Source organism: Chenopodium album, chromosome 2 (genome assembly GCF_948465745.1).
Source record: "Chenopodium album chromosome 2, dcCheAlbu1.1, whole genome shotgun sequence".
Taxonomy (NCBI): Eukaryota; Viridiplantae; Streptophyta; class Magnoliopsida; order Caryophyllales; family Amaranthaceae; genus Chenopodium; species Chenopodium album.
Window position 1 is genome coordinate 76,445,170 of NC_137835.1, and position 19,780 is coordinate 76,464,949.

At 35.8% G+C, this 19,780-nt stretch overlaps 1 protein-coding gene and 2 non-coding genes across 6 annotated transcripts; all 3 read left to right on the forward strand.

Moving 5' to 3' along the window:
• The first annotated feature begins 968 nt into the window (after positions 1-968).
• Positions 969-7,905, forward strand: LOC145601020 (teosinte glume architecture 1-like). 4 transcript variants are annotated; one of them, XM_081656934.1, is made up of 5 exons: positions 969-1,155; positions 1,491-2,229; positions 4,923-5,056; positions 6,125-6,991; positions 7,494-7,905. In XM_081656934.1, exons 2-4 carry the CDS (start codon positions 1,580-1,582, stop codon positions 6,976-6,978), a joined length of 1,638 nt encoding a protein of 545 aa, XP_081513060.1. In that variant the 5' UTR covers positions 969-1,155; positions 1,491-1,579; the 3' UTR covers positions 6,979-6,991; positions 7,494-7,905. The 4 variants fall into 4 exon arrangements, 3 of the variants coding, with proteins under 3 accessions (XP_081513060.1, XP_081513073.1, XP_081513052.1); XR_014104339.1 differs by lacking the exon at positions 969-1,155 and having other exon boundaries at positions 1,162-2,229; positions 6,125-6,775; positions 6,898-6,991; XM_081656947.1 differs by lacking the exon at positions 969-1,155 and having other exon boundaries at positions 1,162-2,229; positions 6,125-6,707; positions 6,898-6,991.
• A 4,042-nt stretch (positions 7,906-11,947) lies between these two features.
• TRNAD-GUC (transfer RNA aspartic acid (anticodon GUC)) lies at positions 11,948-12,019 on the forward strand. The gene has a single exon. It is a non-coding gene; the product is annotated as a tRNA-Asp (tRNA).
• A 2,195-nt stretch (positions 12,020-14,214) lies between these two features.
• Positions 14,215-14,286, forward strand: TRNAD-GUC (transfer RNA aspartic acid (anticodon GUC)). The gene has a single exon. It is a non-coding gene; the product is annotated as a tRNA-Asp (tRNA).
• The last annotated feature ends 5,494 nt before the right edge of the window (positions 14,287-19,780 follow it).

Here is a 19,780-nt window from a genome sequence, read left to right on the forward strand (position 1 = left end):
TGCTATCTACAACTTTGTAATGTAATTCATAGTTATTTTTATTAGTCATGCATATATTATTCTCTCTGTTTTCTTTAGTGTGATAAATTTTTAAATTTTTTTTTTTTTTTGTAATTACAAAACTTTCATCCTATTTTGCAATTAAGTATAATTTTTTATAATTAAATAATAGTGTTAAACTATCTATAACTTTATACTAAAGGCGAAACCAAGAATGACACATGTCATCTCCTGATTAAAATTTTCCCTCCAAAAGTTTTTATTTTTTATTTTTTATTTTTTTTTGCCAAAGCTTCTTAGGGTCTGTTCTGTTCACCTTATTTTCACTTATTTCAGGTGTAATAAGTTCAGATAAGTTCATATAAGGTTTAATAAGTTCTGATAAGGGTTACCCAATACAAATTACAACTAAAATAAGTTTTAACAAGGTCTAATAAGTTCAGATAAGTTCAAATAAGTTCAGATCAGTGAAAATCAGGTGAATAGAACACACCCTTAGAGAAGCTTTTAATACAAACTATGCAATAATATTTCATTTACTATTTATTTTTTTATACAATAATATGTAATAATACTATAATAGTTTGCTATCTATAACTTTGTAATGTAATTCATAGTTATTTTTATTAGTCATGCATATATTATTCTCTCTGTTTTCTTTAGTGTGATAAATTTTTTTTTGTAATTACAGAACTTTCATCCTATTTTGCAATTAGGTATAATTTTTTATAATTAAATAATAGTGTTAAACTAATGATAAGTATTAAGTATTAAAAATTACCGTACATGGCGCGGGACTTAACCTAGTATATATTAAAAGTAAACAATTGAACACCCCTCGTATGGACAATGGATAATTTGTCAAAATCTTTTGACTCAAACAGCCTAACATTATGCCTAAAAGTTGTGGAAATTAAGATGTTATTTGGCAAGGAAAGAATTGACAAAAAGCTCACTACATTCTTCTCCTTCAATTCTATTACTCCCCTGCCTCCCAAAAAGCCACTACAAAAGCAACCAGAAAAACCCTTGATTAAGCTTCAGACAATTGTAAATTTAAGTAACAATAAAAAAAATTCCAAAAAAGAATAAATATTTATTCCTAGTACCTACTCCTTTATCTACTGTTTGCTTCATCACTCTATCCAAATACTGGTAATCTCTTTAACTGCTCTTTTTATCTAGTTTTGAGCTTCTTCTTCATTGCTTTTGGTTTTGTATAGTAATTATTTGTACATTGAATGATCTATCTCTGAATTTCGACTTTTTATCACTGAATTTTAATGGGGTTTTGCTTCTTGCTATCTGGGTTCTTTTGATGTTGCCTTTTGTATAATTGGGTTACTTCAGAATTTTTATTTTTTTGCAAATTTTCAGCTTTAATTTGATGACTTTTGGTGTTTAACTACTAATTGATGGTTCTTTTCAGTGGGGTTTGCGATTTTGTACCAAATTTTAGCTCAATTGTATGATTTTGATTGTGTTTTCAGGTGCTAAACATCAAATTAAGAGAATTAATTGCAAAATTTTGTTGGGGAATTTTTATGTGGTGTTTGGAATTTTGATCTTGTTGTATATCATGGAATCCTGGTGGTTTGATTCATTGGATAAGGGTTTTGAATCAAATGAAGCAATCTCTCAATCTGATTCAATTATTAAAGGTAAAAATGTGTTGATAGGTTGGGAACATAAATCCCCTCTTAGCAATGAGGATAGTGTGTTAACCCCTAGTCAACAATCAGTCGAAAATCGTAGTTTTTCTGAATTGGGTATTGCAGAAGTGGTAAGAAGACAATGTCCTACTGATTCAACAAGGAATGAGTTAGAGGATAATGGTAGTGATGGAGATATTTATAGTTCTTATGTTACTACTAATGCCATTTCTGGAGATGATGAATCAAGTTCTAAATTTTCAAGCTCGGTTATGGACTCAAGTAGCCGTGAATCATCACTAATTGATTTGAAATTAGGTGGATTTGGAGATAATCCAAATTCTAGTTCAACTAGAACAGCAACAGCTCATGTTTTGTCTTCAGCTGACTCTTCAACACCTCCAAAAAGGGCTCGAGTTAGCTCTCAGGCTGTACATTGCCAAGTTTATGGCTGCCATAAAGATCTCAGTTCCGCGAAAGATTACCACAAGAGGCATAAAGTTTGTGATGTTCATTCGAAGACTCCTAAAGTTATTGTTAATGGTATTGAGCAGAGGTTTTGTCAGCAGTGTAGCAGGTTTGTGATTCTCCTTATTCTTTATCCACTTATGGCCTTATGGGCATGAGTACATTTAGAGCTTCTATTCATTATGTAGGAAAAAGTGGAGCTATTGTTTTGCAATATTGTTTATTATTCTGGATCTTTTGGACTGCCTACTTGTTTAGATTCATCAGGTAAGACCTCATCCTTCCGATCCTGGGTTGTAGATACAACATTACGTGAGCAGCAGTGAACTTGCTAATAAATCTCCTCTTAACCCCATGTTCACAAAACTCTTGATTATGCTTCCTGTTAATAATTTTCCAGCTATCTTGATTGAAAGAAGAACTTCGGTACAGAGAGATACTTCGTGGTGGAATGAAGAGGTGAAAGCAGTAATTAAGCAAAAAAGGGAATGCTATCAAGCCTTAGGAAAATGTAGGAGTGATGAAACCTTTGCAGCGTATAAGGAGGCTAAGAGTAAGGCAAAGGCAGCTGTTCGCCAAGCAAAAGAAAAGGCATATCAGGAGGTTTATGAAAAGCTTGATTCCAAGGAGGGAGAAAGGATCATTTATAAGATGGCAAAGAGAAGACAAGAGGCAAGGAAGGATATTGGCATGGTGAAGTGTGTCAAAGATAAGAACCAAATGGTCCTAGTGCAAGAGGAGGGCATCAAGGACAGGTGGAAGGGGTACTTCGATGAATTATTTAATGGAAGTAATGGAGTTGTGATAGGAGATACCTCTATGAGTGATGAAGAAATCAACATGGAGTATGTGCGAAGGATTAGGAGAGTAGAGGTGGAGATTGCACTGAGGAAGATGAAACCTAAGAAGGCGGTTGGCCCTGATGGGGTACCGATAGAGGTGTGGAGGTGTTTGGGTAAGATTGGTATTGATTGGTTAACAAACCTTTTCAACAAGATATGGACGGCTACAAGGATCCCACAAGATTGGAGGAAGAGCACCTTGGTCCCGGTTTATAAAAACAAAGGAGACGCTCAAGATTGTTCTAACTATCGAGGAATTAAGCTTATGAGCCATACTATGAAGTTGTGGGAAAGGGTGATTGAACAAAGGTTGAGGGCATGCACAAGCATTTCAGATAACCAATTTGGTTTTATGCCTGGGAGATCTACTATGGAGGCAATCCATTTGATAAGACAAATGATGGAGTTTTATAGGGTAAAGAAGAAAGATCTTCATATGGTCTTTATTGATTTAGAGAAGGCATATGACAAGGTGCCAAGAGAGATACTTTGGTGGGCAATGTTGAAGAAAGGTATCCCACGAAGGTATGTAGACCTAGTTAAGGATATGTATCGGGATGTGTCAACAAATGTGAGGACATGCGGAGGGTTGACAAAAGATTTCCCTATTACAATCGGATTGCATCAAGGGTCTGCATTAAGCCCTTTTCTTTTTGCAACGGTTCTAGACGAATTAACTAGACCAATTCAAGATGAGGTTCCATGGTGTATGCTGTTCGCAGATGATATCGTTTTGGTGGATGAGACTAAGGATGGGGTTAATGTCAAGTTGGAGCAATGGAGGCAAAGGTTGGAATCTAGAGGGTTTAAGCTAAGTCGAAATAAGACTGAATATTTGGTATGTCGTTTTGGCACTCAGAGGGGGACAAGCAATGAAGTGGTGAGTTTGGATGGAAAGGATTTGACCATGAGTGAATGTTTTAAGTACCTAGGGTCGATCATCCAGAAGAATGGTGACATTGATCAAGACGTGACCCACAGGATTAAGTCAGGGTGGCTTAAATGGAGAGCGGCCACGGGAGTGCTATGCGACCGCAGCATTCCCTTAAAGTTGAAGGGAAAATTCTACAGGACTGCCATAAGACCAGTGTTGCTCTATGGTACAGAATGTTGGGCTTCTAAGAAAGAGCATATTAAAAAGATGGAGGTTACGGAAATGCGCATGTTAAGGTGGATGTGTGGAAACACTTTAAGAGATAGAATCAGAAATGAGGTTATTCGCAAGAAAGTAGGTGTGGCGGGCATTGTAGATAAATTAAGGGAAAATCGTCTGCGTTGGTTTGGACATGTAAGACGGAGACCCGAGGGTGCACCGGTGCGAAGAGTGGAAGAGTGGGACCATGGAGGGATTAAACGAGGAAGAGGGAGACCAAAGATGACTTGGTTGGAAGGAGTGAGGAAGGATATGAAGTGCATGGATTTACGTGAGGATGAAGTTTTGGATCGTAAGGGATGGAGGAGAAAGATTTATGTTGATGACTACACGGAATAATCAAATTTGGTTCATGTTAGCCGACCCCACTTTTGGGATTAAGGCTTTGATTGATTGATTGATTGATATCTTGATTGAAAGAAACACTGATAACATTATGGTTTTGACGAGAATTTGCAGCTTGTGATAGGATCTCTTCTTTACCTTTTGATAAATCCAAGTTTGTATCAAGTATCAACTTATGCTTGATGCATCTGGTTGTAAAATTTCAGCTAAGCTCCTAATTTATTATGTTTTGCAATTAAGTAGTATTAAATTTCCAAAATATTTTGCTTTCTTCATGTTTCGTGATGTTTCATACTCCTCTTTCATACAATGTCTACCTTTCTAGACTTTTCCTCGTAATCCATGCCACTTGCGTGTGTGATACAATCTTAGAACACATTTTGAATATTCGGTAACTATTAGTTATTCTAATGGCTAAAAGTGACATTTTCAGTTGTAAAAACTGGCTTTTTGGTGATACAGGTTCCATTTGCTGGGTGAGTTTGATGATGGTAAGCGAAGCTGTCGTAAACGACTTGCAGGTCACAATGAAAGGAGAAGGAAACCTCAAGTAGGCTTTAGTAATAGAAATGGGAGATCGTTTCAGTCATACACTGGTAACATCAATTTATCCTCTTTACCTCATGAAATTTTTGAAATTAGTCTCACCTAGTAGAAAAGTGTAAGCTGTAAATGTGTGACATTTATAGGCTGTGGATTAATATGCCACTTTCAATCAATTTGGATTCTGCGTCATTAAGGGGGGGGGGGGGGGGGTGGTGGTCTTACTTTTTTTGACAAATAATAGTGAGGGTCTTTTTTAAATGGTAATTGATTATAGGGTTCTTTGTACAGCGCAATGCTCTGCTCTGCAATGATTTAGCCCACTTCTAGATTTTAATTAAGAAAATTGGAGCATTTCAAATCCAAGAAGTTGTTAATTCCTTCGATATGATGCGAATGAAACCTTTTTCCCCTCCCTTGGAAGTGTCTTCTTTACATCTTCAACTTCATTTTTTTGTGCATACTATACTAATGATTGGATCATGATTACCTTTCAATACCCATGATTCACACCATGCCCTCTCTGATCCAAAAGCCTACAATTTGGAGCAACTTACCTGCTAATTGTTGCCTAATTGACCTCTGTCTGCATTTTAATTCTATGTTGTTATTCTTGTACAAAGTATATAATAAAACTTAGTTGTTGGTGGTTTAGACACTCAACTGTAGAATAAAATGTCTTAAAATGTACCTTATCTTGCATATACTTTCAACATGTATGATGTATCCATACATTTTTATCATTGAATTGTCATTTAATACCTTGTGAGATCCACCCTTGGCAAGAAGAAAGTAAATAAAAAGGAAGGTGTTGGAGAAAACAAACTTTGGTGCTGAATGATGACTATTGTTAAGCTGATTTCGATTTTCTCTTTTTTTTGCATTCTGTCTCTTTGTAGTTTATTCAGTCCAAAAGAAAAGTAGTTTTTTTAACCTGACATCTTTGCTAGCTAACCTAGTATTTTTGTTACCTGGTCATTGCATCAATCATTATATGGTAATGCACATACTTCGCAAGATTTTATTTTTTTTTCAATAATGTCCTAGCTTCTATAGAGTGTATTTCATGGAAAACAGCATCATGCCTTTTTATAACAATAGATATTTTCAATGCTCTGTAGGAAGCAATTTTCAGGGGTTTACACCTACCTCAACATCCTTTATTTGCCAAGATATACTACCAAGAGGCATTTCCCATACAGTGAAATATGGAACGAATGATTGGGTTAAGCATATCAAGGTTGAGGATGGAACAGGCTGTACACAAACGCCAACATATAGTTGCATAAATCGACAGCTTCAGCCAAAATCTATTTTGCCCCCTTATGATTTTGAAAAACAGTTCCCTTTTATTGACAACACAAATAATACTGGAACACAATTTCCCTTTGGCAAGAATGTCAATCAACATACGCCTGAAATAGTCTCACATTCCTTGTTTCAAACAAACTCACCTAGGAATGAAGACTTGGCTCTTTTGGACGCAGCATCAACCGTTCAAGAATTAGCAGGAATATCAGAGTCCGGTTGTGCTCTCTCTCTTCTGTCATTTCAATCACAAAATTCTTCTGGCCATTCATCTGCAATGCCTGGATGTCACCCTGTAGTTATACCAAGCAGTTGTCCACAATATAGTGTGAACGAAGTCTCTGAAAAAATCTTTGGAAATGGTGCTCAGGCTTTAACAAGTGAAGTTCAAAACAGGTATTCTTCGGTTATTGTCAGCTCTACAGGAAGAAATCAACCAAGTTTCATGTCAGTGCTTAATTATGGTAATAATGCACACTCTGAATTTGGAAATGAGATACACCACCGTTCCAAATTTATGAACATCAAGGATCATTTGTTGTGTGAAGATGGGACAACTATTGATTTGCTTCAATTGTCATCTCAGCTGCAGCGAGTGGAAAACCAGAAGCTGTCTGAACCTCTTAAGCAGGACACTGAAAATTCTTTCTGCCTTAGAATGACATGAGAGAAAAAATGAGGTATGGGAATAGAGTAGTATAGTTCACTTGTTCTCTCTATAAATGCTATGTGAACTTCATTTCTGTAATTAATCACTATGGAGGTCGGCAACTCCCTCCACTATGAATGCTATCATAAAATTCTTGCTTTGTCCACCATTGTGCATCATCCTTTAGTCAAACAAAGATAGCATTGGTTTTTCAAGTTATAAACATAGTGTTGTTCAAAGTATTTTTGTCAACATCATCCTTCACCATTTTTTGGTTCTTTCTGCTAAGTTGCCACTTCTGTTCACTGTGAACATTGTCATCGTTCATTAGCATGACCTTTAGTTGCAGAAGCATTACTTTCTTTCTTTCTTTCTTTCTTTCTTTTTATTTATTTATTTTTTTTAATCACAGTCTGCATGAAAGATGCTAGTTTCCAGATCCCGAATATACCTCACTTCTAATAATTCTTATTATAAGTGTCGTTGCTTAATGACTTTTTATTTGTTGCACATTTACATTCTGTGTTAACCAGGATCAAAGAGGACTGAAAGCAAGACGCTTATTATAATGTGAAGACAGCCGCCCAACCATTGAAAACTTGGTTACTACATACGAATTTTCAGTACCATTGTTATCTAACAGCTCAACTGTTGAAGTTCATCTATCGAGAAGACCTAGGCAAGTAGGCAGGTATACCCTTATCTGGGATTAGCGTGGTTTAAATCAGTCCAACAAATTGTGTTAATTGACTTGTATTACTTATAAAACTATTAGCATATTAGTATCGTCAATTTTGTGTATCTGAAAAAATTGTAAAGGTTGATGTAAAAATCTGTCGAATTCTATTGCATCAGTCTTCATCCTTGTATTTTGCAAGGAAGTGGCACGCAGCAAAGCTGATGGCTATCTTATAATTTACACATCAAAGCAGTTCAAGAAATTGTTGCTAGCGCCTAGCAGTTTCGTTTTCTAGGGTCCAAATGTAGTTATGGAGTACAAATTAGAACATGCGAATTGGTACGTGTCTAGACTGTCTACGTTGGTACATGTTAGTATGTTACGCCACTTACTTGGTACCCCGTGCATTATTACATGTGTAGTCTAGTTTAACAAAATTAGACGAGTCCCAACTTATTATCTTGATAAACAAAATTCGTTTATTATAAAATCATAAATCAATCAATCAATCAAAGCCTTAATCCCAAAAGTGGGGTCGGCTAACATGAACCAAATTTGATTATTCCGTGTAGTCATCAACATAAATCTTTCTCCTCCATCCCTTACGATCCAAAACTTCATCCTCACGTAAATCCATGCACTTCATATCCTTCCTCACTCCTTCCAACCAAGTCATCTTTGGTCTCCCTCTTCCTCGTTTAATCCCTCCATGGTCCCACTCTTCCACTCTTCGCACCGGTGCACCCTCGGGTCTCCGTCTTACATGTCCAAACCAACGCAGACGATTTTCCCTTAATTTATCTACAATGCCCGCCACACCTACTTTCTTGCGAATAACCTCATTTCTGATTCTATCTCTTAAAGTGTTTCCACACATCCACCTTAACATGCGCATTTCCGTAACCTCCATCTTTTTAATATGCTCTTTCTTAGAAGCCCAACATTCTGTACCATAGAGCAACACTGGTCTTATGGCAGTCCTGTAGAATTTTCCCTTCAACTTTAAGGGAATGCTGCGGTCGCATAGCACTCCCGTGGCCGCTCTCCATTTAAGCCACCCTGACTTAATCCTGTGGGTCACGTCTTGATCAATGTCACCATTCTTCTGGATGATCGACCCTAGGTACTTAAAACATTCACTCATGGTCAAATCCTTTCCATCCAAACTCACCACTTCATTGCTTGTCCCCCTCTGAGTGCCAAAACGACATACCAAATATTCAGTCTTACTCCGACTTAGCTTAAACCCTCTAGATTCCAACCTTTGCCTCCATTGCTCCAACTTGACATTAACCCCATCCTTAGTCTCATCCACCAAAACGATATCATCTGCGAACAGCATACACCATGGAACCTCATCTTGAATTGGTCTAGTTAATTCGTCTAGAACCGTTGCAAAAAGAAAAGGGCTTAATGCAGACCCTTGATGCAATCCGATTGTAATAGGGAAATCTTTTGTCAACCCTCCGCATGTCCTCACATTTGTTGACACATCCCGATACATATCCTTAACTAGGTCTACATACCTTCGTGGGATACCTTTCTTCAACATTGCCCACCAAAGTATCTCTCTTGGCACCTTGTCATATGCCTTCTCTAAATCAATAAAGACCATATGAAGATCTTTCTTCTTTACCCTATAAAACTCCATCATTTGTCTTATCAAATGGATTGCCTCCATAGTAGATCTCCCAGGCATAAAACCAAATTGGTTATCTGAAATGCTTGTGCATGCCCTCAACCTTTGTTCAATCACCCTTTCCCACAACTTCATAGTATGGCTCATAAGCTTAATTCCTCGATAGTTAGAACAATCTTGAGCGTCTCCTTTGTTTTTATAAACCGGGACCAAGGTGCTCTTCCTCCAATCTTGTGGGATCCTTGTAGCCGTCCATATCTTGTTGAAAAGGTTTGTTAACCAATCAATACCAATCTTACCCAAACACCTCCACACCTCTATCGGTACCCCATCAGGGCCAACCGCCTTCTTAGGTTTCATCTTCCTCAGTGCAATCTCCACCTCTACTCTCCTAATCCTTCGCACATACTCCATGTTGATTTCTTCATCACTCATAGAGGTATCTCCTATCACAACTCCATTACTTCCATTAAATAATTCATCGAAGTACCCCTTCCACCTGTCCTTGATGCCCTCCTCTTGCACTAGGACCATTTGGTTCTTATCTTTGACACACTTCACCATGCCAATATCCTTCCTTGCCTCTTGTCTTCTCTTTGCCATCTTATAAATGATCCTTTCTCCCTCCTTGGAATCAAGCTTTTCATAAACCTCCTGATATGCCTTTTCTTTTGCTTGGCGAACAGCTGCCTTTGCCTTACTCTTAGCCTCCTTATACGCTGCAAAGGTTTCATCACTCCTACATTTTCCTAAGGCTTGATAGCATTCCCTTTTTTGCTTAATTACTGCTTTCACCTCTTCATTCCACCACGAAGTATCTCTCTGTACCGAAGTTCTTCCCCTTACTTCCCCTAAGACCTCTTTGGCCACTCTTAGGAAACAGTTCTTCATTCGTAACCAGGTCATGTCCGGATCCACCTCTCCATCCCAATCCGCTTCTTCAATTACCTTTTCTGTAAAAACCTTAGCTTTTGCATCCCTTAGGGTCCACCATCTTATCCTTGGTTCTTCTTGTCTAACTTTTTTCTTCGCCTTCTCTTTCAGACGAATAGTCATTACCAATAGCCGGTGTTGGGTGACCACACTCTCCCCTGGGATAACCTTACAGTTTATGCAACTTTGTCTATCTATGCTCCTTGTGAGCAGGAAGTCTATTTGAGTTGCATTTGCTCCATTCCGAAAAGTTATCAAGTGTGAATCCCTCTTCTTAAACCAAGTATTAGCCAAAATTAAATCATATGATTGGGCAAAATCCATAATAGCTTCACCACCGGCGTCCCTCTGCCCATACCCAAAGCCTCCATGGACACTCTCATAGCCATCTCGGCTCGCCCCAACGTGCCCATTTAGATCCCCTCCAATATATAACTTCTCTGAGTGGTGGACACCCTGCACCACCTCGTCTAGGTCCTCCCAAAATTGTCGTTTCTCTTCTGCATCTAAACCCACTTGGGGAGCATAAGCACTGATAACATTCACAATCTCCTTGCCACATAGCAACTTCAGCCTTATCAACCTATCGTTCTTCCGATAGACCTCGATCACCTCTTTTGCCAACCTCTCATCGAGAACCACACCAACTCCGTTCCTAGCTCCACCATTCCTTGTTCTGTGGCTCGTTTCTTGCCCAACATACCATACCTTATACCCCAAAACCAAGCCTCGAGCTCCTTCTCCTGTCCATCTTGTCTCTTGGAGGCACATGATGTTCACGCGTCGTCTTTTCATTACTTCTACCAATTCTGCTGATTTTCCCGTAAGAGACCCCACATTCCAAGAACCAATCCGCAAACTAAATTCTTTTCTCCCACGCTCCCTCCTGATCCCAACTCCAAGTCCTTGATTATTTGACACCACAATTGGGCAATATGGCGCGTCGCTTCTGGGCGACGGCCTAGCAACCCTTACATACTTATCACTGCACCCGGGTCTGGGAAGTGCAGCGCGTCGCTCAGTAGGGAACGCCCCAATGGCCCGCCCTTGCTCATTTGACACCACACTCGGGCAATGTGGCGCGTCGCTTCTGGGCGACGACCTAGCAACCCTTGCATACTTATCACTACACCCGGGTCTAGGAAGTGCAGCGCGTCGCTGAGTAGGGAACGCCCCCACGAAAATATCTGTTTGGCTCATGTCATGGGATGTGACGAAGTTTTATACTGGCTGTCACTGGCCTACCGTAACCCTCCTCCTTTATCCAGGCTTGGGACTGGCAGCGGGAAACCCACTGGCGGAGTTATTATAAAATCATAAATAAATTAACAAAATTGTCAAGTTAGCATGATCATTTTGCAATTATATTAAGTAGACCTCATAGTTACTAAAACAATTGTTGATTTATTTTCAGTTTTTTCTAAACAAAATTTATTTATCAAGGTGCTAAACTTGTATTTCTCATATAAAACAATGTATTGCGTTTTTGAACTTATTTAGCATAACTAACACTAAACTCCTAATAATCAAATATACATTTTGGTACTCAATACTCCGTAGTTAATTATTATAAAACAATTTTATTTTTTTTTTTAAATAATAAAGGTAAAAATAAAGACCTCAAATCTCCACTGAGGAACCGACGATGAAGAAAATACAAATACGTAATACTCTGTATATAATAAAAATTTACTTTACCAGATGAATAATTAATTATAGTATATTTTAATAACAAAGTCGTTGTAGTATAGTGGTAAGTATTCCCGCCTGTCACGCGGGTGACCCGGGTTCGATCCCCGGCAACGGCGATTTTTTTATTTTTTTTATTTTTTTTTTTGGCATATATATTTATCGTATAAAATTTATATTTCTTGTTGACTTATTCATAATCTTGGCTTTCAAGGAACAGCCAAACCGACAAACCCTGTATTGTTCATATACACCAACATCATATTAATTTCTTTTCATTATCAACCCTTTCCAAATATTCTGTTTGTCTTCAAACCCAACAAAAATTCCGTCCATCTATAGAAATCAACTAAGCTCAATTCCATTACAATTCTTTCTTTAATTCTGTTTTGCTGTTGTTATTAACTAGTATTCGTATTGGTGGCTTCGAGTTTACAGGAAGGAGTCGAGGAGGAGGTTTAATCATGGAAATATAATCAAACTATGTTTTCATGATTAAACCTCTTCCACGACTCATCCTCAGAGTTTACAGTTTTGACGATGAATTTCGCAAAGAAAATCAGATTTCGTATTGCAAGATTTCATCCTACGATGAACTAGCCAAGAAGTAAACATTAACCGGGCTGATGATCATGCACATTTGCAATACAGGTATTGTAGTTGGTAAGTCAATCAAAGAAACAAAGAAATCCTAGTTATATTTGTATTTGGTATTGAATTGCCATTTGTCAAGTGTAGTTTATATATTTGTATAAGGTGGAGGGGACAATTTAAGGGTAATTTTAACAATTTTAGTAATAACTTTAATCGTTTTTAAGGGTAACTTTTATTTTGTAATGCATTTGATTTATTTTAATGTTTAATTTATAATAAATACAAATACATGCTATGAAAGCCATATATAATATTGGTTGGTTACTTGTTATATCAGGACTTGGGAATGAATCTATTTAAGTTTTTTTTTAAAAAAGTTAAGTTTAATATTTTCCTACACATTGTCACATTCTCAAGAAAATTAAATTCAACATAGAGGTGGAGATCGAGAGGATTAGAGGAACGAGCAAGGTGATATCAATTACTAGTAGATCGATTGGACTTGATCGATGGTGCCCTTAATTAACTTTTGTTTAGATTATTATATATGTAATTAAACTATTGTGCTTTGCGATGTACTTTTAATCTCTTAATTGATGCGCTGTTATCTTTTGTCCATGATTTGATGTTATTGTTATTTCTTAGAAAGGTAGATAATGTTGTACCTATTTAGTGGCAAGATGAGATACTCGTGGTGAATCGGGCCTAATTTGTATGGAGTCATTTCGCTAAAACTTCGCAATTTTGGCAGATTTGAATTTGCAATATAATAATAAGAAGTGTGTTTCAAACTAATTGTATTTTCCAGAAGAAAAATAACTTAACATATATTCTTTCTTGGAGATGAGTTGTTGATTATCAAATATTTCATGCAATGTGTAGCAATGCATAATTTGTTTCAAAATAATTGTATCATTTTATTTTCACATTTTTCAATTCATTATTTTGATTATAAATAATTTTATAATGTTAATTTTTTAAAAAAAAAAATTAATTTATATTTCATGAGATGATTTATATTTTGCAAGGAAGTGGCACATAGAGCAAAGCTGACGGCTATCTTACATTTATACATCAAAGCCGTTCAAGAAATGGTTGCTAGCAATTTTGTTTTCTAGGGTCTAAATATAGACTATATAGTTATGGAGTAATTATTTACCGAATTGAAACATGCGAATTATACTGGTACGTGTCTACGTGTTACATGATATCCCGTACAATATTACATGTGTAGTCTAGTTAACAAAATTAGACAAGAGAATTCCAATTAATCATCTTAATAAACAACATTTATTAAGTGGTAAATTCTTAAATTTATCAACAAAATTATCCAATCAAACATGGTTGTAATTATATCAACAAGTGAACCCCATATATTTGTAAAATAAAAAATTGTTGATTTTTTTGTTTTGTCATTTAATAAAAAATCATATTTATTAATATATAATTTGTTTATCAAGATAATAAACTTATATTTTTTTCAAATTAGACCATGTGTTGTACGTTTGAACTTATTTAGCATACCGCGATTTAACTAACACTAGTCCTAAACTCCTACTATACATTTTGGCACTCACTAGTCATTACCCAAGAGCATAAAAAATAAAAGTGAAAAACCTCAAAAATTCCACCGAGGTACCGACAATAAAGAAAATACAAATATACAATAACAATTACTACAATTTAATTAACTTTAAAAAATAAATAAATCAACACCAAAGTCGTTGTAGTATAGTGGTAAGTATTCCCGCCTGTCACGCGGGTGACCCGGGTTCGATCCCCGGCAACGGCGAGTTTAATTTCCAATTTTTTTTTTCCACGTATTAAATTATGTTTCTTGTTGAATTGTCCATAATCTTGGGTCTTGGCTTTCAAGTAACAACCAAATTGACAAGCCCTACCCTATAAATTTATGTTTCTTCGTAATATTGGCTTTCAAGGAGGAGTAATCGATGAAGAGGTTTGATCATGATTCATGAAACTATAGTTATTTTAATTATATTTTCATGATTAATTCTCTTCCACGACTCATCCTCACAGTTTACATCTTTGACAAATGTCGCAAATAAAAAATCCAAACCATAACTATTGCAAGATTTCATCCTACTAACCAAGAAATAGACATTAACCACACTGTTGTTGGTTGTGCAGATTTGCAATTTAGTTAAGAGTTATTTATACACACCCACCCATACCTGGTGCAAATTAATTTCACTTTGAAGGAGGGGCGGATGAGATTCGAACCCGTGACCTTTGTGTCACGCTGGCTCCGATACCATGTTAAAGGATCAACTCAACCAAAAGCTTAAACTGATGGTTGAGGTTCATGAATATGTTTTATACTCTATCACCTACTACCCAAGAAATAAACATTAACTGGACTGACGATCATGCAAAATTGCAATTTAGTATAAGAGTTACAATTAATCAGATATTATACCTAGTAATCAATCAAAGTCTTTATTTCATAAGTGGGGTCGGCTAGAAAAATTCATATATCAACTAGGGGTGAGCATAACAGGGTACCCTATAAAAATTCCAGGAACCGGAACCTGTTGCAACAAGTTCCTCAAAATGGGAATCGGAATCGGAGGTTCCTGAAAATTGGGAATCGGAACCGGAACCTACATGTTCCGGTTCCAATTTAGGGTACCCTGTATTATAATATACTCACTAACTTTTTCGAGGATTTTTCAATAAAAAACTGGTTGGTCACTAATTTATAATGTTTGCAACTTGCAAATAAGACAAATTAGTAGTAGTTGTCTAACAAATTTAATATATATATTTTTATAATTGTAATTTTGATATTTATTATTTAAAAATTGATTAAAAATTAGTGTATAATTTGAAATTAAGTGATTCTTTTATCAGGTACAGGGTACCCTTCAGGTTCCGGTTCTAAAAAATTGAAAACCTGAACCGGAACCTGTTACAACAGGTTCTCCAGTTTGCTACCTGGAACCGGAACAGGTTCCGATTTCGATTCAGGGTACCCTGATTTTTTGCTCACCCCTAATATCAACACATGATTGTTATATGGAGAAGATCAACAACAACAAACAAACAAACAAACAAACAAACAAAAGGCATTTGCGTTATAGTTTAATTTATGCTAAGCTTGTGTCAAAAAAAAAAAAAATTATGCTAAGCCAATGGTCAATTGAACGCTCACTGAAATGTTAATATGTTACGAAATAAATCTAAGACAGAGTATCTAGCAACAGGAGAACATTGTATAATAACAACATGAGGAATTATAGTACTAAATTCAGCATCAATCATGTCAAAATCTTCCCTTGGTTTTGCTTGTACAGTTGTGCAGTATCAAGCTTTCCATATAATTCTTTAAATTATAATGTTCATCTACATAATTTTCCACCTGTTGTATCTGGTGACTTTTGAAATTATAAGAGTACAGTCGTCTATCAAAATCAAACACATAAAATGTGTTTTTCTCAGCATTAAAAATTTGCAAACAAAGACCTTCCCTAAAAAACCGAAGAGCTTCTGAATTTGAATCCCCAGTATACCAAAGCCGCCATGATTTATCCTCATCGACCAAAACCCATATACAGGTACGATCAGAAGACATACCGAAAACTGCTATAGACTCGTCGAGGACAAAACAACAGTTTTGAAGGACACCTGTTTGTTTAAGAGCATCAGGCAATTCGACAAACTTGAATTCCTCGGAATCAAAATCAAGCGATACAAGATGAGTTTTTAAAACATATACGTTAAGTGGTCCAAGACTAGTTTCCGGATTATCATATCCTAACCAGTATATAGCACCCTTAAACTCTAAAACACGCCCATTACCGTTTCGATTCAAACTTAAAATCCCTGGAATCGAGACATCCAACCTATCTTTGATCCTCCAACGATTATCATTTAACGAATAAACCCAAATCCCATAGTCGGGAGACTTAACAAAAAACACCTTATAATCATTACAAGACGGAACGAAACCTTGGCAAAACAATTCTCTGCTGACGATGACGTCTCTGCTGCTGCTGCTGCTGCCAACAATAGAAGTACACGGAAAACGAGGAATCACAACGGACTTTCGAATGCAAGGATTATAAAGTACGAACTCATCAGGTTTATCCTTCTTAAAGGAAAACATCAAGATCAATCCATTACAGCCTCCCATAACCGGGCAATATCGACGAGTTTCGAAAAATACATCAATTTTTTCAAATGTATCGATACTATGAATGCTACATTCACCGTATTTTGTTCCTAACACATACTTGTGTTTCTTGTTGTAAATTTGAACATGTAAAAGCCTGAAATCAGAGGAATCAATTAATGAACACCAGCTTTTACAAACACACCTCAATCTCATCAGACTTTTCGCGGGTAGCCTCGCTAAGATCTCCGTCCACAAATCCATCGGTAAATCCAGCAATTCTTCCGCCATTGATTTAGAATTCGATATTGGAAGAGTTTTATGTTAAACAGAATTTTATAATTTTGGTTGGTTACTTAGATTATATAAGAGTGTTGGAATCTGAATACTAAATATATAGCCCGGTCACGGGAGATTGGGGTTAAACTTTTTTGTTAAGTGTAAAAAGGTTACGTATATTCCTCCGTCCCTTAATTAAGGGACGGCGAGTATTTAAATAAATTTTTTAAAATAAAATATTGAGTTTATAGTTTTATTTATAATAAAATTTGAATAGATTTATATTGATAATTTGTCCAACAAAACATAAGGAGAGATTAATACAAGTAACAATTTACATTACGGACATTAACCTTAATTAATTAAATAAACAAAATCATTGTTAGTTAATTTTGAAATCAATTTACGTTGCTGACCGACCTCTTCAAACCCAACAAAAATTTCTTATATCGACAAACCCTGTATTATTCATATACACCAACATCATATTAATTTCTTTTCATTATCAACCCTTTCCAAATATTCTGTTTGTCTTTAAACCCAACAAAAATTCCGTCTAAGCTCGATTCCATTACAATTGTTTCTTTAATTCTGTTTTGCTATTGTTATTAGTATTGGTGGCTTCGAGTTTACAGGAAGGAGTCGAGGAGGAGGTTTAATCATGGAAATATAATCAAACTATATTTTCATGATTAAACCTCTTCCACGACTCATCCTCAAGAGTTTACATCTTTAACGAATGTTGCAAAGAAAATCGGATTCGTACAAAACCATAATTATTGCAAGATTTCATCCAACTGCCCAAGAAGTAAACATCAACCGAGCTGATCGTGCAGATTTGCAATTAACACTTGTGGTAAGTCAAACAAAGAAGCATGTTTGCCTATTTGCGGCTCAAGATATCCCTTGTTTTTAGTTTCAATGCATCCACTTAATAACAAAGAAATCCTAATTATATACCACCTCTGTTTTATATTATTTGCAACGATTAGACATTTTTCCTCTCTACTTTATGTCAAATCGTTGCAAATAATATGAAACGGAGGAAGTAGTTGTATTTGGTTTCTTGTCAAGTAAAGTTATACAATATAATAAGTCTTTTACAAGGCGGACTTACGTCAACATTGGTTGGTTACTAGGTTATATAATCAAGTGTTTGTTGGGAATCCGTTTATGCTTTTTTAAACGGAAAACTTTTGTATACACCCGGTTTTCAGTAATTTACTGAACATCGGGTACACTTTTGTGTCACTTTTGTCAAATTTAGTGTCACTTTTGTCAAATTTATCAATGAAGCATAAATAATTTATATATATGTCAGAGTAACTTTTGTGCGTTTTAGTGTAACTTTTACACATTTTATTGTCACTTTATAACGGATGTTCAGTAATTTACTGAACATCCGTTTTATTTAAAAGTTTGTCTTTTTAAACAAGTTTAGTTTAATAATTTCCTACATATTCTCAAGAAAAATCAAATTTAACATAGAGGTGGAGAGGATTAGAGGAACTACGAGCAAGCGGGGTGCGGATCAATTGGTTTTATGGTGCCCTTAATTAATTTTTTGTTTATATATGATTACTTTAAATTATTTTGCTTTGCAATGTACTTTTGATCGCTTAAATCTTGTGTCCATGATTTTGATGTTTTTTGTTATTTAATTTTTTATCTTATTTATTGGCAAGATGAGAAACTCGTTTGTATGAACTTGTTTATCTTATAATAATAAGAAAGTTTGTTTCAAGATAATTGTATTTTGTTCGAAGAAAAAACTTAATTTATGTAAAAAAAATTTATGTGTTGCAAATTGCAATGCATAGTTTGTTTCAAAATAACTGTATCATTATTTTCTTAATGGTGAATTGGTAAAATTAACATCTTAGAAGATTTCATAATTCTTGAGATGATTTAACATTTAACAAGATTTTACTCAACACTTTTTTCTCTTATTCTTAAGTAGGTTAATATGGCGATGATCTATAAACATTCAAAAAGTGTGACCTATATAAGAAAATTGGTGATCTGGCAGTAGCATATCAAGGGTGAATTAGCATTTACACAAGAATTGAGCTGAAATGGAAAATTATAAAATGTCAAATCTTTATGACAAAGAATGGAATATAAAATCCAACCTTAATTCCTTCTAAATTTCACATTGTAAAGATTCTAAGTTTTTGTAACATTTTTTCAACAAACTTTAGTCATTCATATCAAGTCGTCTTAAATACATATTCGCCGATGACATATACTACGGTACTGCATACAGTTTACACCACTCTTTTGGACCTATTTCCTGGTTGATGATTTAAAACTATCGGGTTAGAGGTAAATTTGTAAACAAAACAATATGGACTTAACAAGGTGACATAATGTCGCCATACTTGTTTCTGATACGTGTAGAGGCTTTCTCTACAATGATATCAAAGGCGGCGTCAGATAATTTGATTCATGGGGTTAAGGATTGTAGGGATGCATCAAGGGTTCTCATCTTTTCTTTACGGATGATAGTATTTTATTTGTGAAGGCTAATTTGCAAGAATGCTCTAAAACTGCTGAAATAATTAGTAGCTACGAAAGAGGTTACGGACAAAAAGTCAATTTAAGCAAAACTGAAATAGCTTTTAGCAAGTGTGTGAATGCGGAGAAAAGGAAGTTGATTATTGAAACTCTCAGTGTTAGGGGAGTGGATGGACATGAGAAGTATTTAGTTGAAGACTCTTATTGGAAGATCCAAGAAAGCAGCTTCACTTGTCTCAAGGAGCGTATTTGGAAGAAACTGTAAGGATGGAACGAGAAATTGTTATCTCACCCAGGCAAAGAGATATTAATCACGGCGGTGGCACAAGCAAGTCCAACTTACATGATGAGTATC